Source organism: Lichenostomus cassidix, chromosome 2 (assembly GCF_008360975.1).
Source record: "Lichenostomus cassidix isolate B80296 chromosome 2, HeHo_3.0, whole genome shotgun sequence".
Lineage (NCBI taxonomy): Eukaryota > Metazoa > Chordata > Aves > Passeriformes > Meliphagidae > Lichenostomus > Lichenostomus cassidix.
This window is the reverse complement of record NC_139482.1, coordinates 13,220,605-13,235,450: the sequence shown is the minus strand read 5'-3', so window position 1 is coordinate 13,235,450 and position 14,846 is coordinate 13,220,605. Positions and strand designations below refer to the sequence as shown.

The following is a 14,846-nucleotide window of genomic DNA, read 5'->3' as shown; positions in this document are numbered from 1 at the left end:
AAAGCAGTGATGAAATAGTTTTAGCTGCAGGTTTTAGATGTACAGGTAATCATGGACTTTGTGGCATACTTCAACAGGAGGAAAAGGTGGCAGAGCTGTACATACCTGTCTGTATCAAAGTAACATGTCTGATACTTATTAGTGGATGTTCATTGTGGGGTTTTCCAACGAATATCCAAATCTTTTTTGGTTCTGTTTTACTAAGTAGACTTCAGAGTAGTCTTGGGACTGTGGGACTCTAACTTCCATATCATTATTCACAGAGATTTCTGATGTTATCTCATATATTCCTTGTGTCAATTGAATCTCTTTCCAAAGACAGACATGGCAGGATTTCAGAACAGCAGCTAGGGCATAGAGCCTGAGAAGATTTCAAAGACTCTTAAAAGCAGAAGAGGCCATATAATGGTAAATTATGCTATAATTACTGTTGAGCTTGCAGAGAACTCGGTGCATCCCCACTTAAACATCAACATAACATCCTGCATCAGCCAGGCTGCTCAAATGCTATCCTTAAAGGACCGTTTGCTCTTGTCTCTGAGCACCTAATAAGAAGGAAGGATTGGTGCTAAGGCAGTTTTGCACAAATTTGATTTTTTTCTCTTTTTGTGTTTTCCTCTCATTTATCTCCTCTTTGTTCTACTCTTACCTAAACACTTTGCTACTCGCCTTCCCTTCTGTCCTTCATTTTACTTTTATTTTCATGCCTCCTATTCTGCTCAACACTGCATCCATACCATTGCAAAAACGTGCCAGCAGGTTTGCAAACAAAACTTTTATCCTTAAAAATGCACAACCATAAGGTGATGAATATGTATGCCCTCCTCCCTTTTGATAAGGTGAACAAAATCTGTTAACAAAAGCATATGATCAAATAGGCCAATAAAGGAATGATACATTTCCAGAGGCAAAACCAGAAGGATAATAAGGAAACATATCTATAGAATAAAGTTCCACCACATCTTTACAAATCAATAGTACTTTTCCCAGAGAAATACAGAGTTTGGGGGTTTTTCTTCATTAAAAAAAAGTCTGTTTTATCGGGAACAGAAATAATTGGTAGCATCTATATAGATGAGGCAGAGACCTTCACATATTTTGTTCAAGATCAAAAGACAGAACTCAAGAGATTCTTATTCCAAACCCTCAAAAGACTATGAAAAAGTCAAATATTTTCTCAAGAGGAGTAAAGAAAATAGTTATGGCACATAATTTTTAAAAGTTTGGAGTGTTTCCTTGGGGGGGGGATCTTTTGGTATGGATTTTTTGGTGTGAGGAGGCTGCTGCTTATTGCATAGGTGAAAAAAGGTACATTGCCTATTATGTTTTTACACTTTTTCACTTTTTCAAGTTATTGATTTAATAACCATTCCCTATTGAGTAACATTTTCAAATGCAAAAGAAAGTAACTACAAGAAAAGTAATTGAAAACACAGCATAACTGGAATTGAACAGCAAGCAAATATAAAATAATGTTGAGACAATGGACTAATCTATATGACACATTAGATCATTTCTTTTTGGACATCCCTTAAAGTCTTCACTCAGTCTTGTGTTTGGTTTTGTATAATTAGGTTTCTACTGAGCACATCCCCTGCTCAAGTTATTGTAAGCAGGGAGTGGTAAACTGATTGTAGCAGGGAGAATTATTTCTTGCAGGCAGAGGAGGAACAAAGAGCAGCCATGTGTTACAGGGAACAATAAGCAGGAAGCTGAAGATCCCTGCCATGCACCTGCTCGCTCTCTAAATCCAGCAAAAGGAGAAACAAGTGTGTCCTATCTGTTCAAAAGAAGTGGGAAAGCAGGAGGAGGAAAAGAAATTAACCCAAACCCTACCAAGTGCGCCAAACCTGAAGCTGGTTGTGTTCCTTTCCCTGCCCACACTGGAGGCAGCTGGAAAAAATGTGTTCATCCTCACTGAAAGCATTCAGAGGTGTGGGTATGCAGATGGTAAAGTAGCAGCACAACACAAGGGCTTAGAATCAATCTCAAGCGATGAACTCCACTTTCTGTTTCACTAGAACACACAGGGTCTGGGAGAAATGTTTTGGAAATATTCTAGATCCTCCCCAGCTCTGCTCCTCTACACTTTCAAGACATGGAACCAAGTGTCTTCCCTCCTCAGTGGATTATTTTGTGGATGGCCAAAAAACCAGACAGCAATCACACATACCGTCCGTTTTTCAGTGAAGTGAGTTCTAGTATTATGAAGAAAAAGAGGATACATTTTAATATAAAAATTATTTCCCTTGTAACAGAATTTACTTTTCCAGTACATCCTGATTCCAAATATCTATATTTAAAATTAGCTTTCCTGTAGTTAAACTTTATCATGTAATTTTGCATGGCACAGTTAGCATTCTTTAAAAAAAGTTGATATATTTTATTTCTGTGTTTATGGCTTTTTCATTTAACATGGTCTCATTATGTATGAACAGTTTAAGCTTTGCCTCAGACTTGACAACCACATTAACAGGCTGGAAGCACATTTCACTCGAGTTAAAATTCTTATTCAAAATGTCAAAATATATATTTTAACGCAAGTTTTATTAAACAAGTACTTAGTAGGCAGTCGACATTCTTAAACCAGTCTTTTCCTTGGCCTTCACACTGTCTAAATCCCAGATAACTGTGTGAACATTTCAGGCATTTCTAACTCTGTGGGATTTACTTCTGAGTTATGTTTGAAGTACTGTTCATTCATGCCCTTTCCATCCCCTCACTGAATTTACTGAATTTCAGATTATGAAGAGAAGAATTCATCACTTAGCAGAAGTTTGCTCTTAATACTTGTAGTCCCCACGAAAAGTAGCCTCAAAGTAAAAAAAATTACATTTTCTCATAATACATGTCAATAGGACTATGAAAGCATTGGGTTTTAAGTAAAAACTGCAAATAAAGCTCTTACACTGTGTTTAAAATCCTGTGAAGGCATTTGGTATAGAAAGAAAAATACCTAAAATACTCTAGTATTTCTGAAAATAGCATATAATATTTGAGAGATATACTTGTATAGCAAGTTAGTTTTGTTATTTTGTTAGTTTTTAATTACAAAACTGAAATTCCTACTGGGACAACAGACATGAGAACATAACACCCCTTTTCATGTGCAATTAAAGATTGCTTTTAATATATATATTTGTTCTCCTTTTCCTTAAAGAGAAAAAATACAGGGTATTCTTAAGAATATGCAACACCAAACTAAAATTGGCATATATTGCTGAAGAATTATCCTTTTTCAAGGTACTTAAAAGATTAAAATCCATCAATAATTAATATGAAAGTTTATTTTTGTTTCTATTTTTCTGAGATTACCTTAATGATCCTAAACACTAAAACACTAAATTAGCAAAGTAAGCATTAGAGATTATGTATTCTGTTTATTAATAATATCCCCCACACTGTATTCTTTAATGTAAACTACTTTCTTTACACCTTTTTTTTTTTTTTTGGAAACAATTAAACTTCAGCCTGTAAACCAGGTTCATTTTCTCCAGAACCAGAACGTTTCAACTGGTTTTGCTACTTCATTTCAACCCAAACAGATGGGAAAACATGAAATTTTGAAAGTGTGGCAATTGTTTTCTCCCCCACTCTTAACAAGCACAAGTGTAGGATGCCTCTGGTTTAGACTCCTGCTGTTATTTGGAAACTTGTGGCTTTAAACAGTCAGCAGGGAAATGTTTCACAAATATCCACCTGAATTAAGGCAGAAGTTTGTAAATTTTAGGAGTCCAAAAGGAAATGCCTTTATCCTCCAAATTCCCCCAAGACTGCAACACAAAATTCTAGCTCCTTTTAAGCAGAGCCTTTGAACTACAGAATCCATTCCAAGCACAGAGTCAGTAAACTTGCACTTCTTCCTTTCTTAATCAGTGAGACAGCCTCTTGAAAAAACAGACCATACTCTACAGAAGGCAAAGGCACACAGTACAAAAATCACCACAGCCAAGATAAAGCACAGCAAATTACAATGCAAATAAAATCCTACACGATACATTACCTTCCGCCTCGGGCACTGAAAGGCACTACATGGATTCCCAAAGGCCCGCCGTCATTGGAGACCTCGACGAGCTTTACCATATCACTGTGAGACAATGACGAATGAGGGAATGTGAACATGGAGCGTGAAGGAGCCGAAAAACCCCACACAAACATACACAGAGAAACAAAACCGTTCCAGAAACCAGGCCATGGTGATGGGAGCATTGTTGAACACTACGTACCTGAATAGTAATCTGATGGCATGAAAGGAGATCAATCATCAAAAATAGTTCAATTAACAGAACCAGACAGAAATCAAAGAAGTTTTTTGTAAACTTAGCTGGATACATAGAAATAGGTCTCATCATCATCACTGCATGCATATGGCTTTAATTCTTACTTATTCTAAAGTTAAACTGTCCATTGAACAGAAATACCCTAAATCCTACATACAATTTTTCCTCAGAAGCCTAAAAGTTGATCATAGCTCTAGCATGCTTTACTGTTTTATCTTAGAGCAAACACTAAATTTTAATATTAGCTTTCTCATAACTATCTCATAATCAAATGAGAATTACTAAATTTTTAATTAGCTAAATCCTTGTAGTTTTAAAACACATTAATGTGTTTTATTGTAATTCCTTTTCTTTTATTGGAAGATTCCAGCATCTCCTTACTAAGCAAAGTTTCCAAAGTAAGATTTAGCTGTAACATTGAAAACCAACCAGACGTCCCCTGAAGCAACCATGCATCTAGTTTTCAATTATAATTTTTGCTGTAGTGAGGAAAAAAGCGGAAGAAGAAAATACAGGTTCAGAAAGAGACATGCAAAAATTGTAGGAATAGATTTCGACTGAATCTATCAGTGCATTTGAAACATGCCCACATCTGGAAAGGTGGAATATAGCCCATGAACCATAAAGAGCTATAAATACACAAATGAGAAAATAATACACAAAGACTGAACCTCTCAGTAAAACTGGAAGTGAGAGATCTGAACAGAAGCCACAATCTAAATTTGTGGTTTATGCCTCTCTCTAGTATTACATACTTTTTCCATATTTCCTGGCACTATAATTATGTACACACAGATCTTTGAGAAGCTTGTTCCGCATAAGCATACAAATAAAATTTAATCTCAAAATTGAGCAAAGAGCAAGACAAACGCCCTGTGATAGCAGTAAAAGATTTTCTCCTTCCTTCAATTAGCTCTTGATCATATGGTGGCCCATCATGAAAGCTTGCAGCTCTTAATCTGGAGTTTGAGAATAAGCAGACCACATATGGTTGGGGAAGTCAACACAAATCCAGTGTTAATAGTTCATTTTGCATTTCTCTTACATTAAATTTTTAAAATATAATTTTAAGGTAGCCTTTACATTTGCTGAATGCCTCAACTGGTGTCTGAGTTTTTACCTTAATTTTTAAACAACACAAGTGGAAGGTCTTTACCCCTGTTGTCACTGTTAGCTCAAGAAAGTTGTGCAACAACAGGAGAGCTGAGAGACTTCAGCCAAAGACGTGTTATTCTTCAGACCAGGACCAATGTTTAAAGACTGAGAGCAATACAGCATTTCACACTGTTCCCTGTGCAGTGTCTGTATAGGCTGACTTCATTTCCTTCTCACTGGATGTTAAGGCTGTTTTCATGAACTAGTGTGCAAAGCAGCTCACATGACTCAAGCAACTCCTCTGACCTCCAAAAGGAACTCTAAAAGATATCATTTGCTATTGGTAGATGTGTGATTCTCTATGATCAACATTTTTCTACTTTTGCTGTTAGCTTAGAAGAAAATTAAAGGCTAAGAAAGAGAACGAGTGAAAATCTGTGTGATTCACCTGGAACTGTGTAAGTGGAAACACAGCTTAAATTTAAAAAAAAAAAAAAACTCAATTAGTTTTCATATCCAGCATACACTATTTAGCTTGTTCTAGTCCTCGAGTCAGTGACTTTTCATTTGCTCAAAATGCACATTTAATGTCTTTGCACTCATTTTTCATATACTTTTTGTTTAAAAAAAAAAAAATCTATCCCAAATTCAAAGGTTAAATTTTGAAAAACAGAAAACAAGAGGAAATTATCTCCACCTAAAACAGATTCTTTCATTCTGGCTTCCTGATTTTCTCAGAAGTTTGGGCCAACTGCTTCAAACAAACATGCAAAGAAGTATGAGATCAAAACAAAACATAAATGAAGTAGCATCTGATGAGAAGTCAATAAGTTACTTAAAAGCAACACTAGTAAGCATTAAATTTGACAGAAGTTCTGCAAATTCTATTTAGGAAACAGCATTTGGAATTTACAAGGTAACAGATTTTGTAAATGGAACCAAGTAAAAACCACATTCTACTGCCTAATAGGTGTCACCATGGTCTTTATCTAACATTTAAACCCTCCGTACCTAATTCATTATTTAATTCAAAAATAACAGGAGCAGAAGATTTAATTTTATTTAAAATTTAAGTTAATCAATTTCAAAGATTTAATTTAGGTCTAGAAGGGTTCTTTTCTCATTAATTCCATAGCATGGTATGGATCAGCTCTTTGCAACGAAATGCAAAGGGTCAAGTTTTCTGTGTTTTTTGATGATGTAAAGTATAATTTAGTGATTGTATTTTTAACTTAGGTGGGGCTAACAAAACACCAGTTTTGATCCATTCAGGAAGTATGAGGCTTTTGACCACTCAACTTGTGACCCCCACACATCTTCCTAGTGATTGGAATTAAGATTTTTCCCTTTGAAATTCTTGCCTGTTGATCTATTTGTACTAGCACTGACCCTGTTCCTTCTGTCAAGTTTTCAAAGTTCCATCAAATAAGCATCTTCTTTGAGGCAGAAAATATACTATAGCATCAGCACTTACAAATGTCAACTTTCCAATGCTCATCTTTAACACAGGCTTTTTAAACTGTTTAAAATTTGTTTTAAAAAGGTCCATAAAGCCAATTGTTTAAAACCAAAATGACACATGACCTAAAAAAAGACTGCCCCACTTTCTTAAGAGCAGTATCATTCATATTATTCTGAGTACTTTGCTAGTCTATGTTCAATCTTAAGACTTGTTAAAACAATATGTTCTGCCAGTAACTTACTCCAGGGAAAAATTGGTAGCATTCTCCAAACCAGTATCTGCATGTCCAACAGGCTCAACTCTGCTGTTGTCTTCCTCTGTTCGATCTTCATCCTAGATATTAAAAAAACCACAAAACAAAAAAACCTAGATTTAGTAAGTTAAATCATTTTAGTAATGGCATTCTACCATTCTCAGATTATTGGGGTGTCCACATGTGCAGTGGAAGTGCTGTGTTCCCACAACTACAAAAATCTTTCCTCTTCTGTCTGAAACTGTTATAAATTGGGTTTTGTCACTTTATGCATTTTTGCAATGATATTTATAGTTTTGCCAGTGTTGTAATCATGATTTTACTACAGTAATAAAAGCAATGCTACGGAAGCTATCACAGTCAGCATTTTTCTGAAAGGTTGACAAGCAAAAGCACAAAAGCAGCTGATGGTCAGCAGTGTTTGGGGAAACTTCTCCCAGGCTCTCCCTGGGCAGGTTACTGGGGGCTTGACTGAGCACAGAAGACAGAACACTGAGGCTCATTTGCAAAGACTTAAAAACAGTGTAAGAAAATGCAGCTTCTGTAATTCCATAAACTACCAAGAGCTCTTTAAACATTTCATCACAGCCTTTATTAATAGCATGCCAGAAAAGGCTGACATCAAAGAGTTATGTGAGGCTCTAATGTTAACCGATTGATTTCATTTTTAATTTCACTTTCCAAAAAGTACATACATTATTCACCAAACGTATAACTTTAATGTCGAAGTTGTGAATGGTGTACTTTCAAATTTAGATCAGGGTAATTCAAGGACTTCCAGTAAGAAGATCTAAACCCATTCTTACATGTGTGGTAATTATTACAAGCTTATACTTTTAAATGCCCATGTAATCAAACCGAAAATATTACACAGTATGAACAGCAGGTTTTCAGACACTCTAGACTCTAGAGCCAGAGCCATCAGGTCAGCAAAATAATATGTGATAGGTTATGAGTTTAGCTCACAGAGTCAGACAACTTATTAAAGTATTGAGGAGATATTAAAAGCAGGCAGAGACAGTTGGTAATGTCCAATTGACATTTCCACAGGGAATCTGCAAAAGCAGGAGGCTGGATGCATCAGGCTTCCATGGGCTGTGGGCATGCCTTGTGCATCCTGGAAAGCAGCACACTGTGGGAAGCCAAGATACTCAGAAGATTGATGACCCTGTGTCTCGAGAGGCGTTAATATGCACCTCCTTGTCATCTCTCTCTGCTAAGCACAAGGTAAGTAATAAATTTCCAAGGTTAACCAGCATCTTGAACCTGCCTAGAACTGCATATTTACTGATTTCAGTTGAAGTTCTACGTGTACCACTGCATAAAGTTTAAAATTAAATAACTATTCAAATGTCCATGACAATTCTTAAGTCACATGCAAAAATGTTTATAAAGGAAAATCAGAACATTTGGAATTGTTTCGTACTGAGGCATTCTACCTTGCTTTATACAGCATCTTGCAAATCACTGTTGCCATGGGTTTCCTGGTTTGAAGTTAGGGACACTGGTGATTGTAGAAAACTATGTATTTTTATTCCACTTAAGCTATTACTACTCTAAAGAGAACTCTTTCCATAACAGTTGCTGATGAAACCTGATTTTGAATCTTACTTATGACAAAAGGCCATCACAGATGAACATGACTTTGTTAATACAATGTTTTTTGGCTATTTTTCATGTGTGTTTTTTCCTAGCAAGCGCACAGGAAGTGTATGCACCTGGAAGAAGAGAATGAAATAACATCCTATCTATTTGTAGATATGTCTCTGCTAAAAAATAAATGTCTGGCTTTATGCTGTGTCACCATAGGAGACATCTACAGATGTGCAATGTAAGCATCATTCATTTAGTAACACTTGGGTCCTACACTTTTCCATCTTTCAGGGCCACAAGCTTTTCCCTCAATTAGTTTAAAGTAAGTCTGTAAACAAAACTCCCCTTGCCCCAGTCAGTGTTCACAGCACTCCTTAGGCTTGCTCCTTCAGTGCCCTCCTGGGACAGAGCATAGTGTGCAATCCTTGTAGAAACCCTTCTTTCCACCCTTCCCAGCCCCGAGAGTATCTTTGCTCTTATTCCCACCACCTCCTAAAGTCTGCTCAGACCCAGGCCTCTGCACTTGTTGGACATTCTGTTTCTTTCCTTTCTGTCCCACCTGGTGGTCCAGAGGTTTTTCCTGCCAAGGAAAGAGGCATCCCTCTGCCTGCCCTCGAGTGCAGCCAGGTCAAAGGAAACATAACTTAGCTGCCTCCTGCCTGTATGCACCTTTCAATATTGGGGTACAACAACTCAGAAACAAACAAATCAAAAGCTACGTCAAACAGATGCTATCTGGCACCATCACAGCTACATTTTGTGCCTTTTGTATTGAGAATCATAAACACAGCAAGTTTTGGAACCACACTGACTGTCAGTTATCCAAGCAATTAAGAAACAGCAGCTCCCACATGCCTCTGTCTGGCTTTTCCTGGACAGCAGACAGATCTGTATCAGAAACATGCATGTGCCCATAAATAGGTGCTTAGAAAGGAAGCATAATCCTAATGAAAGCACTACTGCCATAATCAACCGTTGTATGCTGCACCCTTCTAAAAATCTTTAATATTACAGCAATCAGACTCTCTTTTCTTCTCAAAATAACACAGATTTTGATTTACATTGAAGTGAACGGAGAGAAAAATTGGACACCTGCAGAGGGATTTGACTTAAAATTCTGATTTACTATGAAAAGTAACTAACTAGCTGTGGAAATCTTTGCATCAAGCAATTATTTCTTCATTTGGAAAGCAGCTTTCTTTGGAAAGGCAAATTCGACCTGGATGACGTAAACAAGGAAAAGGACGATTAACAGAATATGAAAGTTTCTGTGAACACAGGTAGATATTACTGCAGATATTTCTCAAAAATAACTGATTTGAGCAAGCTCCCAAAATTGTAAGGTTTCTCTATATAAAAACACTGATATCTGCTGCATCAAAAGATACAGTTTTTAATGTACAGCTACTAAAGAATGTGATTTATCCAAAATTGAAATAAGAGTAATTAAAAAAACATTCCATCTTTACAGCACAGAGGAAAATGTAAAGCACCTCTTCCAACATATCCTGTTGTGCTCAGTGTAAAATTTCCCACTGTTTTAAAATTAAAATAAAATTCATTATTTTTTAAGTTCTGTAATGAAATTAATGACTCAAAAACTGAAAAATTATCCTAATTGCTCAAAATGGAATATTACTGCTAGCAGTTCTACCTATTAAAAGGTCCATTTCACAGTTCACCTGCACAGTGTTAATGAAATACATATGAAAAGTTGCAAATTGGTTTCTTATTTTTGAAGACAATATCTCTATCACCACTTAGGATTACCACTCTGCGTGCAGAGTTAAGAAATGTCAGCAGTGTTCTTGCCAACAGAACCATATTCGATATATATGAACCCAAACAGTTCTTTTAATTAGATTTTCCCAGAAAATTTCAGAGTGAAATCTGCCCTGTGTCATTCCCAAAGCTCAAAACCAGCCATGCTTTCCCTGCCTTACTGAAAATTTTAACTTCAGTTACCAAAAATCAGCTCTTGCCTCTGATTAATCCACAACTTCATCTTCAAAGAAGCACTTTCCCACTCATCTTTGCTATTCAGTCCACTTCTCATGAACCCCCCAAAACAGAAGCAGGACTTCACATTCCCTTGTCTTTTGACAGTTTTCTACAGAAAACTCAATAGCAGCCAGGGAGTCTGAATATTAAATTCCTGCATGTTTCATTTGTACAGCCTTTGTTTCTAGGTGCCTGACCTGAGAAAGTGAGGATCACAATCTGCTTCAGGCAGACACAATCGGAAATGGGCTCTGAAGGCCTGTAAGGGTTATGTATAAATCTTTCTTCTCTAAATACTTAATCCCATCTCTCAATTCAACAGCAACATCTCCATTCCACCAGTAACTGGGGAAAAAAAAAAAAAAGTAAAGGTGATTGGCTTGGGGGTTTGGTTGGGCTTTTTCAGTTCAGGGGGTGATATAATAATTATTTCATTATTGTTCAGAAAGTGATATTTTTGTGACAAAATGAATTTTGTGATAAACAAATTCTGTATGAAAGAGAGCAAACTCTGCTTTCAAATACTTGAGCACTCCTTGGTAGTCTGCTCCACTGAGCACCAGTACATTTATTGTGTGAACAGCAACTATTTTGTGCATTAATCATTTCAGTTGGAAGAGTCCTCTAAGATCAAGTCCAACAATTAACCCACCACTACCAGACTGCAGTACATGTGCTCCAAGATTAAAGAACTGATTTTAGAACCAGATTTAGATACACTGAAATGTATCTGCACAAGGGCAGGATAGAGAGCTCTGTCTGGGACTCCTTTACAGTTTTTGTGCATTTTCCCAACTCTTTAAGAAGCTGGTGAGATGAGCCATAATGATTAGGAAAGTGTTGGTATGTCACTATTGCTGTAGTAATCATCTTTGCAAAATAACTTTTGTAAGTAATTTTTCCTAGGAATTACTGCTTTTATCACACTCATCCAAAGGAAATACGATGTCAATACTGCTTGCATATTTTAATATGATGAAAGGACGACTTGCATGGACCTAAAGCTGTTTACTGCTGAGCTGGCAGTATGCAAGAAGCCACTTTTCTGGAAGTCTTGCAATGCCCAGACTTCAATGAAATGAAAAGCAAAGAGTGAACTTTTTTCTTGTCATTTTGCATTTCCTCCAAGCTCCTCCTTCAAGAATGTGACCCATTTCAACTTTAGATATTATTGAGCTGATAAAGTACTGGTAAGCTGTGATAATGTTATTTTTGAATGTTGCAGGAATACCATATATGAGTATGGTATTCAGTCAGCTCAGTCCCTCAGTAATGGCTGTGTGGCCTGAGACCTGGCTGGGGACAGTACAGCCTCACTGAGCATCACAGTGAGATTCACTTTCCCATGGAGCATCAGACACTGGATTGTTTGTTTTCCAGCATTTAATTTTTTTAAATTTTAGCATACTGAGTGTAAGTCCTGTAAATACGAAGCTGAAAGGAACAGGATCTAACACCCAACAGGTGATTTAAATTTTACTGTAGAAAAGGACAGATTATCAATAATGACAAGCTCCTGACAATAATTTTTTTTTCTCAGCCAAGACACAAATAAAATAAAGCTTATGCTATTAAAATATGCCCTTCCCTTCATATTTCTCCTTTTAGTCCCTTGTACTTCTCTGTAATGATTATGGAAGAAGAGACATATTCACTATTAGTCTCCTGGCAGCTGTGCTTCATAAATGTTTGTTTGGTTCTTGCAACATAAAGTAGGTTCTCTCTCTCTCTGTATGATCAGACTTGATAGGAAACAGCTCCTGAGGGACCTATTTTCCTGTGTCTTAACTAGCACAAATACGCCAGCATCAGGCTTTTGTGCTAATGTTCTCACTTTTTGATTAACCTGCCAAATCTCCAGAGAATGGCAATTTTCAATCAAATCTGAAGAGCAGTTACAAAGATAATATGGGAAAAACCAAAAAAATATTGAAATACAAAAAATAGGGTATGTTCCCTCGAACATACACATACATGCACAAATAATTAGGTGAGAGCTTTGTGTAATTCACCACAGCCCTGTACTTGGTGCAATGCTATTGTCAGGAATCCAGAGAGAGGGAAACCTTATGTTAAATCATTACCTACTTAAACAAAACCAAAAAAAAAAGCACACAAAACCCCCTATTTTACATACATATATATATATATACACAAGTTAACATTCTCTTTACATCTCTATAATCTTGCAGGATGGTCACCCTGCAATTGGAAATGGCAATATTCAAAGAGTTTTTATATGCCTCACTACTCTAAAATGAAATTTGCCTTGCTCAGTCAAATCAGTGAATAGATATCACACAGACACAGAGGAGTGCAGAATGGAAGGGATTTCTTGGGTCTCTGATGAATATCAAATTTATTCCCTGCTATCACAGGCAATCATCTCTTATTTCTCATTTATTAAACTGATCAAGCTGAGCCTTAAACCTGGTTGGCTTCATGATGGCACTATTTCTGTTGTGAAGTGCCTTAAAAGGAAATGTTTTTACAGATTTAAAGAGAGATGAATTTGATTTCCTATTGTCCAAAAAGCAGAACACCAGAGAGCCAGTGCATATAATTTGATACAACCTTCCTTTGGCAAACCTATGTGACAACTCATTCAATTTTGACTATCTAGCATTTTTTCATTCATAATGACTCTTCTTAAAACATGTATTAAAAACCTTGAAATACTAATAACAGCTGAACAAGTCCAGTTATTTTGTAGTGTGAATCTCAGGTCTGTAGGGGCTGAACAGCCTGTGGTGTATCACAGCAATGACACACATATGTTCTGTAACGATTTGGTGGCACACACCTCTATCACACAGCAAGCCAGGCTGGTGGCAGGAGCACAACACAAATACTGCTTGGCCATATAACTGAACTTCCTCTAAAAAATATTTTTACTAGAGTATGCTGCAGTTAATTCTTTTCACAATAGGCACTGCAGACAGCACTGAAAAGTATGAGAGGCTTTTAAGAGCTTTAATAGGTTAGGCAAAAGGTTTTCCTGCTAGTGAATTTAACTTGAGACATTTTGCTGTTTCTGCTTCTTCACAGTAAAGAAAATCATGGGCATGTCCTTACAGTGGTAACTTGTCAACAAACAGCAAGAAATGCATTAAAAGTTGAGGGGGTTTTTTGCTGTTGATCGAACATGCTTCTTAATGCATCTGAATAGCCTGTACCTACCAGCAGAGAAAAGAATATTGAGGGAGAAAAAGGGGAAAAAAATTATTAACCAAAAATTGGAAACACTCATGTGTTTCCACATGTATGGGCAACCCCATACAAGGAAACAGCTCAAAATGGGATCTGAGAGAGAGAAAGCCCATAGTAATGTCTAAAGCACCACTGATGGTCGAGCATTTCACAATGTGTATTGTAATCACATTTCACAGACTGTATTTGCTGTTTGATTGAAATCTACAACATTCCTTTTCCCCAGACAGAGGTCATCCCACTCTGGACTGTTTCCATGACTTCTCCATGACCCCTGACAGTTCAAGGTGGGAAGCAGGAGGAGATGTGATGCAAAGCAATAGCTACCAGGACAAATCCATACATCTAGGTTCCCCTACAGATGGCAAATATCAAATGGTTAACAAAAATATGGAGCTGTTCCCACCAGATCATATTTAAGAGACCTTTTAAAGAATAGCCAAATATTGCTGGATGACAAAACTGTTTCATTTTGGTTGGTATTTTGCAACAGCTCTAAGTCCACGTATAATATGCACCACAATAACACTCATAGCATATCACAAAATATTACAAGCATGGTAAATCAGTGTCCTAATTTGCATGTTCATTGACAAATGGGTAAATTGTTGCCAAATTGAACCTTAAAAATACCTTGATTATGTATTTATTATATTAAAGAGAGATTTAAGATGAAGACAACTTTGGGGCCTTTCTAATTTCCTACACTGACTTGCTATACAGTAGTGGCAAAAATCACTCAAAAGTGCATTTGCCTATTAACATGTTGGGGATAATACTACATGTTTGCAAAGGCAAATATAAGACACTTGTATTTGACACTTTGAAAAGCAGAAATATTAAAATGTATCTCAAATGTCTCAGCAGCAGCTTAGGATGCTAAGCTACAAAACCCTTCTTTGCTCAAAGATACCACAAGAGCTTCATATCTTCCTTTTCTTAGCACCTAGTA

The 14,846-nt window shown here is 36.7% G+C and overlaps 1 protein-coding gene across 12 annotated transcripts in view; it reads right to left on the bottom strand.

Moving 5' to 3' along the window:
* PARD3 (par-3 family cell polarity regulator) overlaps positions 1-14,846 on the bottom strand; it is a 441,649-nt gene that overhangs the window by 209,758 nt on the left and 217,045 nt on the right. For all 12 annotated transcript variants that reach the window (XM_085050362.1, XM_085050357.1, XM_085050358.1 and 9 more), the window contains 2 exons: positions 7,079-7,170; positions 4,004-4,087 (listed from right to left, as the gene is read on the bottom strand). In XM_085050362.1, the coding sequence (XP_084906488.1) occupies positions 4,004-4,087; positions 7,079-7,170 (176 nt within the window). The remainder of the gene's footprint in view (positions 1-4,003; positions 4,088-7,078; positions 7,171-14,846) is intronic.